The sequence below is a fragment of the Zerene cesonia genome, chromosome 16, assembly GCF_012273895.1.
Source record: "Zerene cesonia ecotype Mississippi chromosome 16, Zerene_cesonia_1.1, whole genome shotgun sequence".
Taxonomy (NCBI): domain Eukaryota; kingdom Metazoa; phylum Arthropoda; class Insecta; order Lepidoptera; family Pieridae; genus Zerene; species Zerene cesonia.
The window spans coordinates 3,022,349-3,046,524 of NC_052117.1; the positions used below are offsets into that span (position 1 = coordinate 3,022,349).

A 24,176-nucleotide genomic window follows, 5' to 3' on the forward strand; every position below is an offset into this window, starting at 1 on the left:
TGAATTTGTAGTTAGGACATGTGTAATATAAAATAAAACTACGTTTCAAATTAAATTTACTTTATTTTTTTACAAAATTGACCGAACAGTGCGAGATTTCTAGAACGTTTACACTTGCATTAAGTAGACATAAAGTTTTAATTATTTCTCTTACAAGTAAGTCTTAATTCACCTGTGTCGATAAATCAATACAAATCCTGGCGGGCTTTCAACCCGGCCCGTTCGTATCATATAAAAGATACATGATTTAATGAAATAATTTGTGGACATAATTCTTATTTGTCACTAAATTATGATTAATAATAACGAAAGCAACTATAACTAAACATGATACAATTACACTTAGACAGTATTAGTGTTTACCTGATCTATAAATCTAATACAATGTATTATACATTGGGGAGAATTGCACGCAGCAGTGGTTAAAAGATAGCTTAACAAGGTTATAAGTACAGAAAACATTGAAAAACCTTACGTATACTGCGACCAGTGCGATAAAACAATTGAGTAGTCTTGAATGATGAGCTCCGCCCTGAACATCCGCCCACTATACGAATATAAATACTTTCAAAATAATATAATCTGATAAATAACGTTTTCAACTTTATATCTATATATTTAATACGGTGAATCCGTCAGGGCGAGGTTAAATAAGGTAGCCTATGTTTTGTACTTTGAAATTAAGACAAAGTGCTCACTAATAAACTAAATGGTATTCGATTAATATAGGATATACTCAAACGTAGAGGTTCGCTATAATGCTGTATACAATATAATCAAAATAATAATATATTATAATTAGTGTAAAAATTATCAAAAATGGGGCCTTTCTTAACCAGTCAGCACTTCATCTTACGCAAGTAAATAAAAAAAATTGTCACTGAAAAAAGCCTTGATTTACAAAAAGAAAGAACTAAACTAAACGAAAAATAAAAACACAATATTATATTCTATATATTGTATAACCAACAGTGTCCTTAACAATAATAAAATTGAGTACTATGAGTGGGATCAATTTCGATAAATCGATTAAAATTAAATTCAGTAAAGACATCACAGTATCTAAATATAGAGGCCAAACTTATTTTCGATTCTCCAATAAATTACATGTAATATAAAATCGGCTATAAGATTGTATACAGATGTATCCACATAAAGTATAACTAAAATAAATACCTTACAATGAAGAACTAAAAAAAATACTCTATGAATAACCTATCTCGTAAACAAAATACGCACTGTCTTGTGAATCGTTTCTATTGTAACCAATTTTCAAAACGTCGCATAAGAAATGCATAAAAAGGCAGATTTTACAATATACATTTAGTTTTCGTTTGCGGAGAATATTCTATAAACACGTCTCAAGTAACTGTTACACATATATTCGGTTCGACATCGATATCATAACAAAATAACAGCACACTATTCAATCTCTCGTACCCTACGATCCATTAAGATAAATGACGCACGAGGACGCATACATGATCTGTCTCGCAGCAAACATTAAAAAACTATTAATATTAAAAATAGTATGATTGCCCAGCTACCCATATAGTGAAGTTAGTATTAAATTACTGTACATATACGTTAGTGACCTTTTCACTACATCTATTTAACCACATTATCAAGTTACGATGAACCGTCTGTACCGCGGGGGACCTGGCGTCCCTCGCGCGATCCGTACCTCATCACTATTCGATACACTTACATAGCCTACGGTTAAAAAGTTATATTAATCAGATTTATGCAACAGTTTACCTTACAACCGTACCGAAGCGAATAAGATATAGACCTACGACATCTAGATATATTACAGGGAGAGTGGGTCGGCGCCGTCGAGCGGGTCGCTGGCGTCGTCGGCGTTGTCCGACGCGTCGTCCTCGTCGGGGGCCCCCGGCGCGAGCGCGCGGGGCCCGGGCGGCGCGCGGGGCCCCGGCGGGCCGGCGGCGCGCGCGCCCTGCATGCACTTCTGCATGTACTGGCGGTGCGCGTACTTGTTGAAGCGGCGCTTGGCCATGAACAGCGTGGCGATGGTGCGCGGCGCCAGGCGCACGGCGGCGGCGCGCGACGTGATGCCGCCGCGCCGGCACTCGCCGCACGTGTAGTCCAGCACGTGGAGGCTCGCCCCCGTCTGCCTAACGCAATCTGCGGGACGCCACGCATGTACGCTCTGCCGCGCGCCCCACTCGCCGACTCGCCGACCTCCCGCCCCGCGCATATACATTCCAACACATCTTTCGATTTACACTTTGACTCTCTGTATCGTTAAACATCTTTCTCTATGTTTAAACAATATTTGAAAGAAAAACGGAATTCTTTTATTTATATAAATATGCGTAGGTAACGTGAAGGTCGACGTTTAGGCCGTCACGGTAGTGATCGCAAGGCACACACAAAAACATCAACTGTATCTTTCTATTGGAGCGCATCGTTTCGACTTTCAATTTCAGCTTCGTCTAAGCACGAGGCGGAATAAATATTCACTGTGTATTTTACATCATGCTTTCACTTATACGTTCGAAACAAATATCTAACACATAATATGAAGCGTCCTAGGTATTTCAAGAGTCATACTATAGGTATAACGTAACCATCGTGACAAATATCGCTCTTCGTATCGCGCACGAGTGGCGCTCATGGAAATGAAGAAGTTATGACAGCGAAACATAAAAAGCGTACGGACAAACAAGCTTCAGACAATCCAATTCAGTTGCGCATCATACTAACCATGCAACATGCTCACTTACACTTCAAGCTACAGGCGTACGAATCCAATAATTTATAAAAAAAACTGGCTCAAATGGACACATGCGGTTGTAAGTAAAGCGAGATGAATTTGAATACTAAGTATTGACAATTATTTAAAATCTTAATAAACCCTCAAAACACGTCATACTTTATATTCAAACATAGATCCGGCGCTTTCCGACGGAATACAACGTCACATCCTCTGTATCGTTCCATAGCATATTACATATTTCGGACAATTTTAAGTCCATAAAAATTAACCAAAAGTCAGTTTTTTTGCTCGTAACGTAAGTCGAGTTGTGCGTGTAGGTTACGTCGGCAAGCGCCTCGGTGGGGGGGCAGGGCGTGCTAGCGGGTGGGGCGGGTGTTGCTACGGGCGTGCACGACGTACCTTGATGCAGTTGCCTATCGCAGAGCTTACAAATGACGAGCTGCATGGTCCCCTTGGGCCCGATGAAGGAGCGCTCGCACAGCGGGCAGTAGCGACCGATGCGGTACGCCCTACGCACACACACGTACGACACACACACGGACCACACGCGCACGCGCACCGGAACAGAAACACGACAATCGACATTAGTATCGCGCACGCGCCCGACACGTACGCACGCGCGCTTTGTTACTTTCCTTCGTGCTCGCGGGATGCGACGCGTGGACGGGGCCGGTGTTCATTTTTTTTTTTTGGAATTCATTTGGAACGGCATTAATTGGGAGTCAGTATAGAAGATATACAGTGAAAGAGATACGATATTCAAAACGTAGAAAAATAAATTCGATCGTAAAATATATATAACCATGCATTTTTCACTTGAAATGTCGAAAAATCAAGTGCCAATTATGAGATGAAATATCTCATAGTAAAGGGGAAAACAATTTATAGTAAATTTGAAGGAATCGCCAATTATTTAGAAGGAAAGTAACAAAGACGAGTTAGTTAGCTAAATGAACACTGATGATATATGCCCGGGTTAGTGATATGATATTTTAATAACTTTTTTGTTAGCTGGCAGTAATTTTCATGTCGATGATCAACGCTGAAGTTTACATCACTTCCAATCCTATTGGGGTATGAACAATAAAAAAAAATATCCCACATTTAAAAAATATCAGTAAATTGATCTGGTTTAGATCGTCTCAGATGATCAGATATGAATTTATTCATTAATGCTAAAAATTAACAAAATTTTACTGATATTGTTTTAAAGATTTGATTGTTCTTAAAACTACAGTATGACATAAGAACAACTTTGAGTGAGCAAACAACCTCCAATTATGACATATATGAGAAAACTTAGAATTAAAGATGAGTAGCATGCAACTTATCACTAATCCCTTATTCTACCAAATATTTACTACACAACTACGTAATTAGACTCGTTTACTAAAAGCTCACTAAAATAGTATTATTTAGTAGAATCAGGGCGGCATAGGGATTGTGCTTTTCGCATCGGATCTTAGAAAATATGCGGGGTATATCAATGCTACGACATAATCAACCAGAAATATAAGCGAATGTCGACAGAGTGAATAAATACATAACAGAAATGGCACAGCCTGTGTTAGTCAACATCGAACACGCAATGAGATGAGAACAATGACTACCAAGACCAGTTATAAAAAACACATAAATCATTTGAATGATTTAAGAAAAAATTGTGTACTTTTTACATCCGCGTTCCTCGTCGCTTCGACGGTAACGCATTGGGTTCACATTTTGACGTGGCCCCTCTTGGTTTTACTTGAAAAATAACGTTAAATTATTTTTAATTGACATCATGGTATATGGATAAACATATTTTTGGCGGTCGTCATAATAAGTCTTGTTATTATTTTATGTGCTGTGCTAATTCTTGCAAGTGAAGATCCTGGTATTTACTGAAGATGAAATATATCCTTAATTACAAAACCCATTTTTTTCAAGAAGTGTAAATACATCTAGTGCATTAGGATATTAGCTGTACAGACTACACATTTTTAAAAATAGCCCTCTCATAGTAGTAGTTATTTCAAAGTAATATTTGATATAGCTTATGTGAAGTTTAGAATTATTAAATTCAGTGTTTGTATTTAAATTAATTTTTGTATCATGTAAATGGTAACTTATCACATAATGATCAATTATTAGAAGTTTCGATTCTATGTAATTTAATGTACTAATATAAAAAAATTAAGAATAAAATTATATACAAACCAATTATTGGGCACTCCATTGATCTGCTTTTATATGAGACTTGATCGTTCTTTGAGGTCATTACAATATATATACAAACCAGTTTTGTAGTAAACAGGGAGACAGCAGCTTCTTGTTGTTTACAAAATTGTTTATTCAAATCATAAAAAGATCTCCATCGACACACATGAGCATAAAATAACTCTACAGCCTGTTAAGTTATTTCTTCATGTTCTATTACATACAAACCTGGTAAACTCAGAAAGTCTATGCAAATATATTTTCTTATGTTATTTATATTCTTCTCTCACTCATATTACTAAATTGAGATATATTAAAAAAAAAAAAACGTTTTCCAATTATATCAATTATTTTACACTGAATCTTGTTCATATGTTTTAGGTCAATAGCTAATTACTGTGGTCAAATAAATTGTATTTACCTTCATAGAGACGTTACTGTAGCATATCTTGCATTATACTATTAACTGATCGGCTTTCTCCAGAGTATAGTGCGAGAACTGGCAAATTTAAACGCTAATGTACGTTTATTATGTTATAACACATAAACCTACCTTGGTATTAGACGGGAGCGTGTATAATATGTTTCAAATACGAATGTGAAAATATCGACATAATTATGTGTGCATATGGTTAAATATAAGATCGCAAACAAGTACAAGTTCATTGCCGCGCACATCGTTATTTGAAACGAATTGTACACTAATATTATGTATGATATGCCCCTTGGACGCCGCTGCTGAACATAACACACTGTGGGGCCCTAACAAAAAGGCGTGTGGTTAGATATGCGTACAGACCTGGCGCACGGCTCGCACAGCGAGTGCGAGTAGAGCTTGTGGCCGCCGGGCCCGCGGCGCGTCTGGTGGTGCCAGTGCGGGCTGCCGGGGCCCCGCGCGGTCACGGAGCCCTGGCCGGGGCCCGCGGGCCCGCCGGGGCCGCTCGGCGAGCGCGCGCCGCACGACTTGCACACCGCGCACTCCACGCAGTGCCAGCGCCCTGTAAGATTTATGGCATTCCCACTATTTATTCCATATATCCCAAAACAAGAATTACGTATTCAATATCAAATCAAACTAAAAATTGTAATGTCTACCTAATGTAAAACCCGTCATAGTTAAATCAGTGCATACTTTCTAAGACTAAATACGTGTATTGCATTATAGTCAAACACGTGAAAATGAAATTATATCGAAATCATTTGGATTAATTAAAAATCAAACAGCCATTAAAAACAATAGAATATGTAAGTGGGAGGTGTCTGACCGTCGGGCACGCGGTCGAGGCCGACGCAGTAGATGTGGAAGCCGCGGTCGCACAGGTCGCAGAAGAGCATCTTGTCGTCGTCGGCGGGGCGCGCGCACGCGCAGCACGTCTTGCACTCGGCGCACTGCCACGCGTACTCGCGGCACTTGCGGATCGTGTCCGCGCTCAGCTCCACGCACGACGGGTGCACTGCGTACCCAATTGTACTTTTTTTAAACAGTCATAATTGGTAATATATATTTTATATAATAGAAATCACCTGATTCTTCTTTTCTTATAATTCAATAAATTTTGTAAATTGCTACTCTATTTACTTCCTTTTTGCCTTCCCTATTCTTTTATCCTTTTATCATTTTTTATCCTCAGAAATCCCACAGAAATCATGCGGGGAAAAACCGCGAAACTGTCCATCTTTTCCTCTCACTCCGGGAGGCGTGTGAAAAGCTAAAGACAAAGGTTAGCACTAACGCTTCGCGTTGCAGTTGGCGCAGACGAGGAAGCGCTCGTGCGTGGTGCGGCGGTTGGCCTCGATGCGCAGCTTGCACGCGCGGCACGTGTCCGCCTCGCCCTCCTCCGCGCCGCCGCCCGCCTCCGCGTCGCTGCTGCGCTTCACCTTGCTCAGCTTCTTGCGCTGGAAGATTCGTTCGTGCCACATCACATAACATTATCGTAACTAAGTTTATAATATTTCATACAATTATTTATATTATTATGTGTGTACTGCTAGTAATTTTAATAAATTGTCAATCGGCGGAAAACCCATGAAGTTATTTAGTATTCTAATCCAAAAGTTAAAGCCAAATTGAGAACCTCCTTCGTTTTTTTTTTGGAGCGTCGGTTGAGAGGAAATAAATTATCATGATATACCTATAGGCAGGCTGTTAATATCACATTCATGATATTATATTACATAAAATTTTAGTACATGTTTGTGGAAAAATCAAAACAATATAAATTAACGCTTATATTAATTAGACACAAGGTAGCTAGGTAGTGAAAATGTTTTTAAAATCAGGCAAGAAGTTTTTGAGTTATACCGAACTATGAGTGTTGAGTTAAACTGAAAAACGAAAATCTTTCCTCTATAACATGAGCAGGGAAGGGATAATGCGTTTACCTTTTGATGTCGATGCGTGTCCTCGCTGTCGTCGGAGGAGGAGGCCCAGTCGGGCTCCGACTCAGAGGAGGAGGGCGCGGGCGACGGCGCCGCTGCCGGTGCGCGCACCGCCGTGTTCAGTGGGAAGTATCTGTATACAGATTCACATTGATTGTATAATACAATATCATTCATGATATGGTTAATGTAAAAGTCTGCAAGTGATTGATAGTTATTTTTGCAACTCGATAAATTATTTCTACATAATTAAATAATGTCTCATAATATAATATGTATATATATAGATAACAATCGATTTTTGATTTTAACCTATGAATAAGCTAAACAGAAAATATACAGAAGTTGTAAAATAGCTCCCTCTGCAGTTAGCTTGAGCTGGGACGTGTGCTAGCACTTACCCCAGAAGATAGCATACAATGCTCTATGGGAGTGTCCTCAGTATATATACAAGTATACTCACTGCAGCTGCTCCGAGGTGTAGAGCCGGTAGGTGTGCTGGTACTGGCCCGGCAGCAGCGCGTGCGGGTAGAAGCCGTGCGGCGGCTCGACGCGCACGGGCGGGTTGGCGGGCGGGGCCGCGCGCCGCCGCTGCACCGTCAGCGACTGCAGGTCCACGCACGCGGGCCGTCGCAGCGCGTTCATGCGCGCGTTCCACTCGCTCGCCGACGCTATCGCCGCCGCCGCCATGTCCTGACATATTTCACTCATGTTAAAAAAAGATTCAATTCTCATTTTAAAGTGTGAACTCGATATACACAAATCCGATTTGGACGATTCCTTCACCGTCAGATGGTCACATTAATCTTTCAGTTCACCCATGAAGCCAAAACAAAGAACATTTTCTAGTCCTACTTTCTATATTCGTTCGGTTTGCACTGGGTGATATTTTGAATATCGTAAATTTTTAAGCTTTTATCATATAATACGAATGAGCTCGCGAGCGCGCATTTAGTAGGTTATTGATAAAACTTTAATATAACAAATAAAATGCACATTACACATATATTCATTAACTAGTTATAACAATATCATTATTTTCTACAAAGCAAATACGTATGTATGTAATTGTATGATTAACAAATCATAGCAGTTTGTAGATGGAAAAAATGTTGTAACAAAAATCTGACAAAATCTATAAACAAAAATATTATGTAGATCAGCTACTTACTAGGTTTTGAATGATAATATGTACAGTAAGGATACTATGTATGTATTAGTATTGTAATTGATTTTCATAGCGACAACTAAGCCAAGCCAAGTGTGTGAGTAAGACTGGCATACATATGAGCAATTATATCCTTCAATCGCATTTACCCAAGTTGATTTTTACCACAAATAAAAGTGAGTATTAATTACAGTGTCTCATACAATTTTAGTAGATAACATTCTAAGCCGTTTCAAAGAAAAAAAAATTAGTGTAGGCAAGCAAAGCCACCAGTAGAAGCTTGCGTTACATATTTGTTATTATTATTTCATATTTGTGTTTCTGAATTTTTTCTTTATGTGGGCTAAATCCTATTAAAGACCTTGTTTCTTGTTAAATTTAATGATTCTAGGTCTATGGGAAGTACCCTGTCGGTTTTGATATTATAATACAGCAAAAATGCAACATAATTGATACCTCGATCGCATTGATCTATAAGTTACATTTTTAGGGCCTCAAAACAACAAAGCCTAAGTATTTATAAATTTCAGGAAAATATCTTAAGTAATTGCTGAGAAAAAAGACTGGGTAGACAGATGGGCGAAAACTGATCTATAGGGGATTCGATTTTTTCTTTTGGAGAAAGAAAAAATAAAAATAAACGCAATATTAAGAAATGTTGTACTCTGTAATATATATATATATATATATAATAATAAAAGACAAAAACAGAAGCAATAGGTACCTGTCTTGTTTTTTCCGGATCGATTTTCGGTAGATCCGGTTTGCTGTCTAATGATTTAGTATCAGCCTTCATCTCAATTCTATCCTTGACTTCTGCTTTCACTTCTACAGGCTCCGGAGTGGGCTCCGCGAGCTGTTTTTCCCGTTGATACGATCTGTACTCTTCGTATTTATGAGGGTAGTCCGATAGCATAATGTCTAGGACTTCACTTGCATCTACAGCTGTTATACCTAAAATATTATTGGGTTAAAAATGTATACTCCATTTTTCCCTCATAATTTAAGTTTTTAGTACTTAGGTAATTTTAAGTATTCTACATATTATGAGGAAATCAAATTACACAATTTAATTTTTTTTTAAATACAATTTCAAGTATAAATTTTTATTCTTGCTGAACAATGTTGACGTTATGTAAACAATGCAAATATACAATTTTGTATAAAATGTTTAGATTTTCAATTCAGAATTAATGACATGGATTTCCACACATTAATTATTATTGATGACTCGATCTTTCCATCAGTTATGGAAAGTTTTATTATAATTATCAATAATTGAAATGTATTTAAAGTATTCACCTAAATCACATAGAGCCTCACTGACTAGACCCTGACGAAGCACGTAGTCTCTCTCCTGGCCAGTGATTGTTCGCCTCTTTAATTCTGGATACCGTCGCTTGAAACTCTTCACGCCCAAAAACATCGCGACTTGCTCTTGTATCATCATAACCTTTAAAAAAACATGTAAAGATTCAAAATCAATAATATTATTATTTTATCCACACTCATATTATTTACCTTCTTTATAGTGGTTTATAAAAAAGTTTATATCCCTCAATAAATACATCATTTACATTGTTTCAAAAAGAAAGTCGCTATTCGTTGCTGCCGTAAATCTTACTAATAATAGCACTTAATTAGAAAGCTTTTATTATTCATCATATATTAAGTTGTAGCAATAAAATCGTATTTAAATTTTAAGTGACATTCTTTAGTATCATAATGATGCAAAATGATTACCTGATGATCAGCATCTGTTTGTTCAGGTGGAGGCCAAGTGTACTCTTTAACATCTTCTGCTGACCATACTTTATTACTGAAAAAGATATTGAATCAAAATTATGTAAGAAATTCAAAGATTAATGGCCAGTTTTACAATTTCTGAATAAGTTCTGTTGTATGTATTATTATTATCAATCACAATGATGAATTATCGAAAAAAAGTGCTTAATAAGCTGCCGATAGCTTAACTAGTATAGTTTTGAGACTGGTTCAAAGGTTTACAAATACATAATTTATTTTATTTAAAAGCTTTACACAACAGATTTAATATTTCTCACCTGTCAAAAAGGTCTGCAAATTTAGATTTTTTCATTTTACTACTTTCATTTGTTGAACTTTTTACAGAACTCTGTGAATCTTCATCAAGTAAATGTGAGGGTCTGAAAAATATTATATACACATACATTACTTATTGCATTTCATCTTAAATAAGGATTTCTAAAGTAATGACAGTTAAACAATAGAATATATTATATTCATTAGAAATTTATTCATATTTACTCACTTAGCAGGGGTAGCATTATCATCCATCATGCAAGTCTCTTCTTCAAACAATTGCACTGTTGTTGTCGCAGGGCCGCATACTCTTCCATAAATTCCCATTGTTTCCTTTAATTTCAAAGACAAATAGTTTAAATTTAATTTAATACTAGGATATTTTGTCATTTGTAAACTTCTTTAAGCTACAAAGGTCTGTAACATGACTATGTTAATAAAATAAATAATTAATGGAAAATTTTAAAATTTTGTTTTATATTTGACATGGGTCCTTTGTTACAGAAATAATTTTAGGATTACCTTCATATACATAGCGCCCCTGCCTCCTCCCCGCCCCCGGCCCCTTCCCCGCGGCGTTCGAGGCGACGCCCTGCCTCTACCCCCTCTACTGCCCCTCCCCCCTCGGCCGCGACCGCGAAATTCACTTATGACCTCAGGAGATTTGGCAAAAGGATTCTCCATTCTTGGAAGTGTAGTTTCCAATACAACTTTCAATTCTGGAGTTTCACCACTGAAAAACTGTATATCACTAGTAGAAGAATTTCGTCTTCTACTCGACAGTGGTGTTAAACACGTGGAAGGCATTTTATCCAAAGCCTCCGTCATACGCGGTAACTTTATTCTAGAGCTTGTCGGATCTATTTCTTCAGGTTTTTGTTCGGAAACAAAAAATTTATTTGCGGTTTCGACGATCGGCTCTGCTTCAGGAGCGAGATTGGAGTCGGGATCTACGCGACGTCCACGTCCACGCCCCCTTCCACGGGGTTTTACTAATATTACTGGTCTATCTCTGTAATTGCAATAAAAATAATTTAAGAATTCATTTTTTATAATAACAACACTGGTATACAAAATATTTGTAAATATGCCAAAATATAATATTTAAGAATCAAGAGTGGTTTATGATTATTATAAAAAATATAAAGTACAATACCTTGATAGTCTCAAAGATCTTTGTGGTCTTTCCTCAAGTGCGGGTGTAGGTAGTGTGATAGGTTTAGCCCCTTCAGAAACCGGTAACTTTCTGGGACGCCCCCGTTTCTTCGGCTGAGGTGTCATTTCAACAATTTTTGGAACATTTTGATCTGTATTTGTAAAATCTGTGGCTGGTTTAAGGTTTCCTACTTCAAGTGGATCTTGGGATAATGGATCTGGAGTTATATTAAAATCTCGAGATTCAACATTCTCATGAAATATAGTTTCCCTCATCTCAGAGCAGTTTTGTTCTACGGGTGATATTTCAACTCTAACATTCGGATTACCATCTAATGAAGTACCAGATTTAAGTTCTGGACTAACACTTTGCTTTCTTTCTGAATGATGTAGGTCATTCAGGGGCATCACTTTTAGTTGTTTGGATTGTAAATTAGATAAAATATTGTGTAACTTTGAGCTACCATTCTTGGAACAATTTTCATTATTAAGGAGTGAATGATTTACTATCTTGGACTGCTTCATTTCTAAAGAATTTGTAGGAGGTGAAACCTGTCCTGATTTGGCCACTACAGGTGTAATTGATAATGATTTATTTGACAATAATTGACCTAATTTTAGTCTCTTTGTGTCAAGCATTGATAATTCAGATTCTTTTGGTGAGGCTGGACTTGGGAGAGTCTCTGTATTTGAAGACCTTTTTCCAATGCTGCGTTTATTAAAAGGGGATTTTTCTGGACTTTGTACAACCCTTGAACTCCTTAATCTTTTACCTACAACTACATTTGGTGACTCTGTTTCGGGTTTTTTTCTACTATTCAACATAGATCTCCTCTTGTTAACCATACTGTCGGATATACCAGCATTTTTATTATCACTCTTAAGCATTTCCTCAGTGATAATTTTTGCAGAAGCACCATGATCAGTCTTATTTATTTTCAATATAATCCTTGGAGAGTCTTGATCAGAGCTTTGATTAATTTTATCTGATATGTTAATTTCCAATGGCTTTGTCACACTTTCATTCATTTCTTTACATAAATCTTGCATAGAACGAACTTTTAATAAGTTAGGGCCAGAAATAATTTCTTTTATATTTTCAGTACTTGGACTTAATTCTCTTTTATTATATTTGAATTCCGTACTTTTATTTGTTTCATTTGAAGAGCAAGTATCATTAATTGAAGATTTTGAGCCTTCATTTGACATGGTAGATATGCAATTTGTTATATTAATTTTACTATCAACATTTTGTGTACCATCATCATTTTTATGACTTTCTAAAAGTTTTTTAAGAAGAGTGCAATTGCTTTTATTGGACATAGATTTTCCTCTCTGATTACTAGGTGATTTTGGTCCTCCCACCACTGTTTGCCGTGATTCACTTGATAAGTCTTTGATGCATTTATCATCTGAGACATTTTTTGATACATTTGTGTTCTGTTTTATAATATCACCAGAAAAAGGCGAAGAGGGCTTAACTTCATTGGATATGCATTCCTCATGTTTACTTTCTTCAATACAATGTGTTAATACCCTGTCAATATTGTCTTTATTTTCAGAATTGCTAATTGATTTCAATTCTTTATCACTGTTTACAATAGCTGCAGGTGGATTGTGCGTTTCATATTCACTATGATTACTGTCATTTTGAATTGTATTAATTTTTTTCTCAGGTACATTAGTTAAGGATTCTGTTTCAGGATTTAATACTGGTTTAATATTTAGCTTACTAATCGCAGGTATATGTTCATTAATATTATTTATACTATGTTCATTGTCATTTTTATTAATATGGTATTGTGTGTCACTACTACCAGAATCAGTCCTTGTTTTTCGGTTTATTCTCATCAACAGTGGAGGATTCTTAACAGATGTGTCATCACATGTATCAACTTTTTGTTTAATATCTTCAGGTTTCAATATAGGCTTAATATTTAATTTTGTTACAACCGGTATGCTTTGATTTCTGAGCTCGGGGCTGCTGGTACGTTCTTTTTTAGGTGATAATGGCAGGGGATAATCAGGTTTAACTAAGGGTTTAATATTTAGTTTTGTAATTACAGGTATGTTATCTTCTTTCTGGACACAAACATCGTCTTTGTCATTTGGCTTACATATAGGTTTAATATTAATTTTCGTTACTATTGGTATATGGTCATTATTTTCATCGCTTGACGTTCCTGTTTCAGAAGAATGATTTTCAGATTCCTTAGCCATGTCAACTTCTGATGGTTTTACAATAGGTTTTATATTGAGTTTTGTCACAATGGGTATATTCTCATCAGACTTGACATCATCACAGCCCGTTTCTTTTGATGAATTCCCTTCTGGACTTTTAATGGGCTTTATATTTAATTTTGTTACTTTGGGTATATCCTCTTCACTTAAATCAATTTCATTAGGGTTCACTATAGGCTTTATATTTATTTTTGACACTACAGGAACTTTGTCTTCATTTTTATTAGATACATCTATACTATTTTCAGGTTTTATAATTGGTTTAATATTTAATTTTGTTATTACAGGTATATTTTCTAAATTTTCAGATAAGGCCTTTTTGGGAGTTTTATATAGCATTTCATTGTCAGGTTTTGTTAATGGTTTTATAGTAATTTTAGGCACATGAGATAAGTCTTTCAGATCTGTATTAGAAGAATCTGTAGAAATTTTAAGTTTAGGTATTGGAGGTGGGTCAGATGTTTCTAATGTATTTTCTCTATTTAGACTATCTGGTGGCTTAAGTGATTTAATTGTGAGTTTGGGACTTAATGGTTGACCATCTGTTATTGAGACTGATTTTATTGTTAATTTAGGTACTTTTTCCACTTGATTTTCTTCTGATTGACATATGATAACTTTTAATTTTGAAGGTGATTCTCTTCCCTCCTCATTACTATTTTGAATACCTTTAATAGTAAGTTTTGGAATGTTCGGTTCAGTGTAGAACTTTCCTTCAGTTTCTGTACCTGGCTTTCCGAGTTTAATTGTTACTCGTGGAACAACATCTTGTGGTCCATGATCTGAAGCAGAAGCTTGATCTGATGTACTTGCACTATCGTCATTTTCAGAGTATTCTGATTCAGATATTTCACTACTACTTGACTTTCGATGTAGTTCATTAATTTTTTCAGGTGGTTTCGGTATTGGTTTAATATTTAATTTTGTTATACTTGGAATTGGAACTTTTTCATCTGATAAATTCTCAGTGTCCAGTTCCGTAGTAGCTTTGAGTGGCTTTATTGTCAATTTCGGTATCGGAGATTTTGGATCATCACATGATTTATTTGTAACTTTTATAGTTAACTTTGGTACTGTTTTCTCTGTTTCAGTATTTTGCTGCTCTTCATTTTGTGGATGGACATTATTACTGCTGCTTTCATTTTTTAATTCTTCATCTGCAACTTGTTTTGGACTACTTTCTATTACTGGCTCCGATTCATTTCTTTCCGGCGGCACCGGAGCTGATAATGAAGATTGGTCGATGTCTTTTTTTATTTCTTGTTGGTTAGATATTTCAGATACCTCTAATGAACTTGCAGTCAAAGAACAATCTTCTTGATTTCCACTGATAACCTCTTTTTGTTCAATATTTTGTAATAAATCTGTGCTAATAACATCTTCATTTGATTGTAAATTAACAGTGGGAGTTGATTCTATTGTAACATCAAGGGGGGTTATGTCTTTTTGGTTTGTTGCACTCTCTGTTGATGTTGATTGACACTGCCCACTGTCCGTAATAGATGATTGCTTATCAAATTCTAAATTATCTGTATGATTAACTTGTGGATTAATTTTCTGCCTAATAAGTCTAATTTTTTTAGGAGGACTCGTTGAAGTTTCTGCTTTGCAGATACTTATTTCACTTACATTTCTAATCTCTTCTGACTTAACACTATCACGTACAGTAGACACAGCATCTGATGAACTTGACACATCCTTCGTTATGCACTCACTGGATTGTTCAGGTTCTTCGGTTCTAATACTTGAATCAACTGTGGACGACACAGTCGAGTCTGGCCGGCTAAGAGCAGGTCGTACTAAACGCCTTCTTAAAGGCGACCGGGTCACAGGTTCTATACTAAGAGTCTTTTCCTCACTTGCACTTATGTCACTTGATGTCGATTCCGCACTTTCAACCACAACTTTATCCCTACTATCACTGGATGTCACACACTTAACTGTCCTTTCACAAGGTCCATTTTCACTATCTGATACAGATTGTTCAGTCTTATTTACACTGCTTGTAGGAATATTTGGCAAGGGGCTACTGGGCAACTTTTCTGAACTAGATGCCTCTTCATTGTCAACAGAAGATATTGTATCAACTGTGCAAATAGGTGAATTAGGTTTAGGTAATTCACATGTTAATGTTAAATTGTCACTTCCAGTGTTTTCAGTACACTCTGTACTAATAACAGCACTATCAACACTACTGCTCTGGGTTTCTTCAATAGCAGCAGTAGCTACTGGCGTCGTCACCAATACTGTTGAGCTTTCTTCGGTTTGAACAACTAAGGTATTAGTATTTCGATCTTCTTGATGCACAGGTAAACATTTAGCGTCTGTATCCAATAACAATGGTAATCGCTTTGGTGCTCCGGGCCCATCAACGATCTCATCGATCATATCCAAAATCGCTTCGGTACTTGTGTTGACATCTTGCGTCGAAGGTGAAGGAACGCTGTCGCCATCGAAATTATCCTCGGACATCGCGGGGGTTTGACACGAAGTTCTAGTTTCAAACGTATCTTGTTGAAAACTACTAGTTGCATTGACGTCCTCAAGCTGTCCGAGATCCTTTTCCCGCGCCGATTCGCGGCGGGAAGCGTTTGTTGCGGTGCCCGCATCTTCTTCTGAACTCTCCATTATCTACTGTTTTGCGTCGCTGTCATATCTGAAATATAAAACGTCCGCAAGATGATATTTACGTTACATACGAGTAACCTGACGACGTGAGAGCTTGACAAACCACAGGCACCATTCTAATTCACCATAACGCTACGAAAATATGTTCACGGATCCATGGTGTAGATTAATGTACATACACATGTAGTTTATTCTCATATTCACGACGTTTACGTGTCGCCTGAGTACACAGGAGGTCTTGAAAACTATCCATTCAACAGCATAAACCGGCAAACAAAAAGCTTGTATACGCCATTTTTAAAACCAAAGACATGGCAGGTTTGAGGTATAGGCCAATAAAAAATATCTTATTCGGACAATTCGGCCATTGTCGTGTTGGTAAACTGCATGCTGCCCATAGATCGCTCCACTCGAGCTTTTAGCTTGTAAAAGAGTAATAAATATGCCTTTCAACATGTGGTAAAACGAGTAGGATAATATTCAAGTAGTAGACAACATTATTACTTATGGCAACAATATTGAAGCGTGCTTATTCTGTTTTGTTTTTGTTTTCCCCTATGTGACGTAAAATTAATAAAAAAATTATGTTAAACGTAGGAAAATTATTCTTGATTATATTCGTTTAAACATTCAGAACATACCACGCGACAATATTCTATAAAATATTATAAAAACTGACGCAAACAGACCAAAAATGTATACAAATATCGAACATGGCAATAAAGCAACATATCGCACAACTCCTACAATCGCTATTCGATTACTATCATCACTTTGAAAAAAAAATTAAATAATGTGAACAATAAGTGAGATATTAACTTAAACAGTATAAGAATAACGTTTTATAATATATGTGTAAGCCTGTAAATATCTATGATGTCTTTTAAAGGAAAAGGGGTAATGAAGGGCTTGACGACTGGAAAGAATGGAAAGGATTGGGAATCGTCAGGAAAAGGAAACTAGCCTACGTAAAATCTACTGAACCATTTTAGATTCATGATAGAGAATGAAGACAAATTTGATTTTTTTTAATATTTTGTATAGTATTATTTTAAGTTATTAATCAAGGGGTTTTAATTAATTTTCAGATAGGTGTTATCGTCATATGTAATGAGATTCTTATTGAAATTCTACATTTCTATCCCTAGCTAATGCTCTTATTGCACTACACTAAATTAAGCAAAGTGTTATCGTGTTAAATTTGATTACAACTGTTCTCTAATAACAATAGATACTTCACTAGGCAATTATGTTTTTCGTATGACAGTGTTTTGTTTTGGAATAAGCGATGTAACGAGATTATTTAGTACCAAAATTTAGATATTGTATCCATTCGTAGAATTTCTAATTTCATTAATTTTTTAAATCATAATGTCACTTATCTGATTCAGTACATAAATTTAGGACAGTAAGTCCAGAAGCCTCAAATTTATAAATTTAGAAAGTATATTTAGTGAAGTGTAATAAGTGCTATATTCTTTTATTCTTTACATTTTTATCCCAAATTATAAAAAAATATTTTCAAACTGTAACCATTTTACTTACTTTGTGATGACAACTCTCGTCTTTCTTGTCTATATGCAGTCAGTCATTTTCTTTCAGGAATCAGGTACCAATTTGCCATAAGTCTGAGCCGTCAAAACATTTGAAAATGTGGATAATGGGTAGTGAAAAGTTAATTTAAAATTATATTAATTGTATTTATACCAAATAAAAAGATTGATAAAAAATATTCAAATTTAATATAAACAATGACAACTATTAGGCCATTCACGTGTGAAGATATGTTAAAATTCAATAATGTGTAAGTGTTGATTATGTATGATATTTAGTGGTATACTGCTAATATACTACTATTTTTATATTAGTGTTTAGATTTAATTAAAAAAAATAAATAAATGTATGTTCACGTTTCTCACATCGTGTAAGTACCATATATTGTTTTCATACTCATAAGAGGTCCAGTGGCAGATTTATACATTGAATAAATGATGACTGTATATAGGTTTTGAATGAGTAGAGAGGTGTTGTTGAAAATACCATCTGGAAGCACTGTATTTCAAGTAAGAGTGGACAGCTCTAAGCTTTTGTGCTCTGGAAACATAAAGTGGTTTGTTCTTATCTAGAGTCTAGCCATGATCTTGAATAACTACATGTCACATTGCCTTGCTACCTGGCTTATTAAAGCCAGCTTAGCTTTCTAATATGCTTAACTCAAAACGATTGCACTGAAAGAAATCATCATGAGAAATTTTGAAAGAATAGAAAAAAATTTGATCACGAGGCAGGATCAAAATTTTTTCTATTCTTTCAAAATTTCTCATTTATAAAGCATTTCAATGCTATAAAACTAAAAATTAAAAAGAAATCATCATTCTTAGGCTTATTGCTATGAAATCATAAAAAAATAAGTGTATTTTGTTTTACAGGAACTTGGATCCATTAACAGAAACATATGGATTATCATTTTATACTCAATACTTAGCCCACTGGCCAGAGTATTTTCAAGTTGCCGAATCGCCAAGTGGTGAAATTATGGGATACAGTAAGAATAAATATTTTGTAATGAAAGACTTGATTATGGATATAATATGTATGATACTTGCTTAAAATAAAACAAGAAAAAAATGCTAAGAACATATTTATTCATTATGTATTAATAATTTTTTCTTTACGTATAAAACCTGATTTGAAAGAGTAAAAGATATATTGTTTTGTATATCGTTTATACTGTATACAACATTTTTTGTATAATTCATACAATTATATTTTAATGTATGTATGTAGTAAATAAAATTATTTAATCAATATATAATAGTTATAACAATATGTTGTAGTAATGGGAAAAGCTGAAGGGCTTGGGGAAAACTGGCATGGTCATGTTACTGCACTGACAGTGAGTCCTGACTATAGAAGGCTGGGTATTGCTGCCACATTGATGAACATACTTGAAGATGTCTCGGAAAAGTAAGATGTTTTTGTCAAAGCATTTTTTATGTTATTTTTAAGTTTAGGATATTATAAAAGAAAGTTAAATTTTCAAAATTTCTCTCATGTAACATGAGAGAATGTATGACTTTCAGATATCATACTGTATGTTAACTAATAAATATTTTTATTTTTAGAAAAAAAGCATATTTTGTGGATTTGTTTGTAAGAGTGAGCAATAAAGTTGCCATTAATATGTATAAAAATTTGGGATATATTGTATACAGAACAGTTTTAGAATACTATTCTGGGGATCCAGATGAAGATGCTTATGGTAATTATTAATTTCTTTTGTCTTTATTTTGGAAATATAAAGATTTTTGGAAATTTATTTTGTAATAATCTGTCTCTTAATTTTAGATATGAGGAAAGCTTGCTCCAGAGATATCCAAAAGAAATCAGTTGTACCATTATCTCATCCAGTGCGCCCAGAAGAAGTTGACTAAATAAAATATTTGATAAAAGAGAATCTTTTTGTTTTGTTTTTTTATGTTTTATGTCTTCAGATTATCCTCCAAGTGTTACTATGTTCAAATGCTTTCTACAATTTTATTTTGTTCCCATAGGATTTCCAGGATATCAAATATCCTATGTCATTTCTAGTCTTTTAAAACGTAAATATAATTGTTTTTGGTGCAGGTGTGAAGAAGAGACACAAGTTACTTTGGCAATAATAACTATTTTAGCAGGGAATTTAGTACATGAGCAAAATAGTACTAGAACATCCTTACCAATTTGAATTCAAGGATTCAAAGTATAGGAAATTTGTTTCTCTCTTTGATTACTAATCATTTAAATGTTTTTGTTAAAGAGACCTATTTGAAATGGTTTTTTACTCCTTTATACATTATAATGGTTATATATCACTCACAATAACAAGATGTTGGAAACTGATAATTACTAAGTGTACAATGTGAAAAGAGACGCTTCTTTACCAGATTTTTGCTCCTGTTGGAATTTTTAAGATTATGCTTTAAAATAAAATCCATTAAGATTCTAACATTAGAAAACGGCCTCCATTTCACTTTTGGTATAGTAAAAGACGAAAATTTGTGTAATTTCTTTATTTATTATTGAGAACTATCAGAGTCAGAATCAGAATCACCCTTATTATTTTCATCAGTATCTTGTGTAATTTTGTTTTCCTGTGCTTCTTCTCCTTGCTCTTTTTCTTGATTTGGACTGTTATCTTTTTCAGGCATATCTGTAACTTCTTTTTGTTTTCGCCACATTTTAGCTGCAGCCAATAATTTAAGGTTAGGTCTAACCATTTCATCTTCAGGGAATATGTAATCAAAGACTTCTTCCCACCCTTCTTCAACTCCACTTTCACTAACAATTTTCTGTCTCTTTTTAACTCTTCTTGGCATTTTCGCCATAACTTTGTCAAGTTTGATTTCATCACCAATTTCTGTTTCGAAGTCTTTCCAAGCTTCGAGAAGAAGAACTCGTGATTCTTTTTCTCCCGCACTTCTGAGACTATCATTTGCACGTTCATAAACACGTCGAGCTAAGTCAATATTTATGTTGTCTGGATTTTCTGCATTTAGCTCAAATTTTGCATATGACAACCAAACTTTTACGTGTACTGTTCTCTCTAATAATCTTTCATAAAGTTGTCTTGCTCTTTCAGTTTCACCCTGTGATACTTCAAAGTCTATGTAACTTTTCCAAAGTAACTCTGGCATATCTAATCTTGGCTGACCAACAGCAATTTCGTATATAGCTCTCGCTCTGTCTGTGTCTCCTAACAAAGTTTCAAGTTCTGCAAATTTTATCCAAGTAATGCAGTTCTCTGGTCCATATTCTAAAAATTTCTGATACAATATTCTACACCTATCAAATTCTCTTAGTTGAATTTCTAAATCAATATAACCTCTGTATAGTTTATCTCTTGGACAGATACCCAGTGCCATACCTAAAGTTTTTCTGGCTTGTTTTAAATTCTTACATCTGACTTCTAATTGAGCATACATGAGCCAAATTTTAGAAAAAGTAAATATTTTGTGTGGGATAAGTTCTAAGCAAGTTTTATACACTTGTCTAGCACGTTCAACATCTTCTGCTTCTAATTCTTCATAAAGTGCATAGTTTATCCACAAATAAATATAACGTCTCCAAAATTGTTTGTCTTTTGTTGGTGGCACATTTGCAATGGCTCTTTCATAGGTATCCCTAATGATATCCGTATTACCTTCATTTTCAACAAGTCTTATATAATCAAACCATGCATCATAATTTGTTGGATTTTCTATTACTTCTTGTTCATACATATATTTCCTCTTGTTAACAATGACATCCTCAATACCAGATCTATCTCCATATTTTTTCTCATGGATGGTGTAAGCTTTATAAAGTTCTTTATTTCTATCTTTAGGAATATGATCCAGAGCATATTTATATATGACTCTAGCTCTGTCATGTTCCTTTTGATTCTCTTCAAATTTTGCAAAAGCAATAAATAATCTTTCATCTAATTCCTCATCACCAAAGAACTCTACTGCTCTTTCATATACCTTCCTAGAACTGTTAATAAATCCATGATTTTCTTCAAATTTTGCATATTTGATCCAGTTTTTTACATCTGGGTGGACCATAACAAATCTCTCATATATTTGGCGAGCTCTATCAAGCTCTTTATAACGTAATTCAAAGTTAATATATGTTTGCCATGCTTGTTCATCTGGTTGCCATTCCATCCATCGTTCAAATACCTTAAAATATCATGAACTAGATTAAACAATGTCTATATTTTTAAATTCAAAATATAAAATTATTATTCTCATTTTGTTTATGTATAATTATGTTTTAAAAAATTAGAGACATCTAATTTTTAAACAATATTATAATAATCTAAAATAAGGGCAAAATGATTTCCATTCATTTGTCTGATAATACAAATGGATATTTGGAGATACCCAAAATATCAAAATTTTATAGAAGTATATTTTTAACTCACTTGTCTTGCTCCTGCTACATTTTCCAACATTTCTTCCATGTAAGTATATTTATACCAAAACTGAGATACTCTGGGTAGAATAGTGACTGCTCTGTCCCACAAGTTTCTTGCATGGTTCACTTGTCGGTTTCTCATCTCCATTTCAGCATATTTCAACCTGAATTTTCAACAATGTCATAAAAATTTATAAAAAACAAATTGATCAATTAGAGCTAATAATGTATTTATCTGTTATCCAGTTTATTTTATTACTTTTTAGCATATAATATGCTAAATATTTGCAATTTTACTAATTTAGATATAAGTAGAACAAACAACAAAAGCTTACTTTTTTTTATCACAGACATGCAACAGACGACTTTGTATTAATTATGTAGTTAGTAACATAACATTTATATGGTGAAAATAGAATAAAAGAAATTTACTTATTATTTTAAGTCTTAGAGTAGGTTGATATTGTCCTTTGCCAATAAGGAATAAAGTAGCTTTCTACTTATAAAATGATTCTGGTGTTTTCTTACCAGAGTGTTACATTTCTATGATCAACATCTAAAGCCCGTTCATATATTGAGCGTGCCCTTTGAACTTGCTTCTGTGATTCTTCCCATTGTGCATATTTTAGCCAATTTCCAATTACCTAAAACAAACACACTTTACATTTGCATAAACAAAATTTTATATATGATATCTCTTGTTTAAAAAAAATCAAAAACAAACTATAATTCACAAATGCAAACAATGTATACCATTCTGTTTTTTCGTATGTTGTCTTCAAAAGCTTTCCTTTTTCGGTGTTGATAGTCTCGAAGTTCTTCTGGATCAGAGATCTTTTGTTTTGGTGGTGGAGGTAAAATCTCCAAGTCTCTTTCTTTAGCCTCTCTAAGTAATTGTTCCGCAGTAATTTGTATCTCAGCTGGTGCTTTATTCTTAACCTATAAAACATAATAAAAAGTAGGTGTTCAAAGATATTTAATCTTCTCAATAAATATTCATTTCAAAAAATATTCACTAATTATATAATTCAAGTTATTGTTATTACCTTGGCCACTTTTGGCATCTTAGCAGCTTTTCCTTCCATTTTAAAGATAAAAAGTAACTTTTAAATAAGAAACAACAGACTAACTTAATAATAATATTACTATATATTTATAATGCAAGTATATCCTTTCTGTTGCAAAGCACGACAAACTTGTAAATTCCTATGCATTGAACATTCATGTGAAAACACAGTTGTTACTCTTGTAAAATGTGAATACGAAATTGACGCAAAGTGTCTAGTCTACTCTTTGGTCTATTCTAATTGTTTAGTTTATAGTCTATGGTCTAAATCATATAGATTATGCCTATAATACAGATTATATTTAATAATTCTGCCAAATTTAAAATTTTCATCTTATGGATAGTAAGTAATATATAAAAAAATAAAATTTTCTCATATAAAGGCAGGACCGCACTAGGCCCAAGAAAATATTCTTTATATGAAACTGTATGAGACAACACGCAATAAACCGCAAGAGAACTGCGCGGCAAAGTTGATCAAACCACCAAAACTGTCGACGTGTACTTCCGCTGCCGGGGAGGGCAGTTCGACAAACTTCATTTCCATAATCAGTCAAAAAAGATCCTTCTTAAGGCGTGGCCAAAGCGTATTATAATGG

The 24,176-nt window shown here is 34.7% G+C and overlaps 3 protein-coding genes across 6 annotated transcripts; 1 reads left to right on the forward strand and 2 right to left on the reverse strand.

The window, feature by feature from the left end:
• Positions 1-43: 43 nt before the first annotated feature.
• On the reverse strand, positions 44-17,092 carry LOC119832990 (microtubule-associated protein futsch). 4 transcript variants are annotated; one of them, XM_038356839.1, is made up of 14 exons: positions 11,704-17,092; positions 11,070-11,559; positions 10,777-10,880; positions 10,550-10,651; positions 10,230-10,305; positions 9,789-9,939; positions 9,211-9,440; positions 7,782-8,011; positions 7,322-7,451; positions 6,673-6,835; positions 6,205-6,393; positions 5,739-5,937; positions 3,140-3,249; positions 44-2,145 (listed from the first exon to the last, which is right to left on the reverse strand). In XM_038356839.1, exons 1-14 carry the CDS (start codon positions 16,569-16,571, stop codon positions 1,811-1,813), a joined length of 7,377 nt encoding a protein of 2,458 aa, XP_038212767.1. In that variant the 5' UTR covers positions 16,572-17,092; the 3' UTR covers positions 44-1,810. The 4 variants fall into 4 exon arrangements, with proteins under 4 accessions (XP_038212767.1, XP_038212770.1, XP_038212768.1 ...); XM_038356840.1 differs by lacking the exon at positions 3,140-3,249 and adding an exon at positions 4,410-4,486 and having other exon boundaries at positions 2,007-2,145; XM_038356841.1 differs by lacking the exon at positions 44-2,145 and adding an exon at positions 4,410-4,486 and having other exon boundaries at positions 3,149-3,249.
• Positions 17,093-18,137: 1,045 nt separating this feature from the next.
• LOC119833008 (N-alpha-acetyltransferase 20) lies at positions 18,138-20,028 on the forward strand. Its single transcript, XM_038356877.1, has 5 exons — positions 18,138-18,375; positions 19,001-19,116; positions 19,409-19,538; positions 19,697-19,833; positions 19,920-20,028. Exons 1-5 carry the CDS (start codon positions 18,323-18,325, stop codon positions 20,003-20,005), a joined length of 522 nt encoding a protein of 173 aa, XP_038212805.1. The 5' UTR covers positions 18,138-18,322; the 3' UTR covers positions 20,006-20,028.
• A 580-nt stretch (positions 20,029-20,608) lies between these two features.
• Positions 20,609-23,812, reverse strand: LOC119832859 (protein crooked neck). Its single transcript, XM_038356655.1, has 5 exons — positions 23,558-23,812; positions 23,265-23,450; positions 23,040-23,155; positions 22,519-22,675; positions 20,609-22,273 (listed from the first exon to the last, which is right to left on the reverse strand). Exons 1-5 carry the CDS (start codon positions 23,594-23,596, stop codon positions 20,630-20,632), a joined length of 2,142 nt encoding a protein of 713 aa, XP_038212583.1. The 5' UTR covers positions 23,597-23,812; the 3' UTR covers positions 20,609-20,629.
• Between the last annotated feature and the right edge of the window lie 364 nt (positions 23,813-24,176).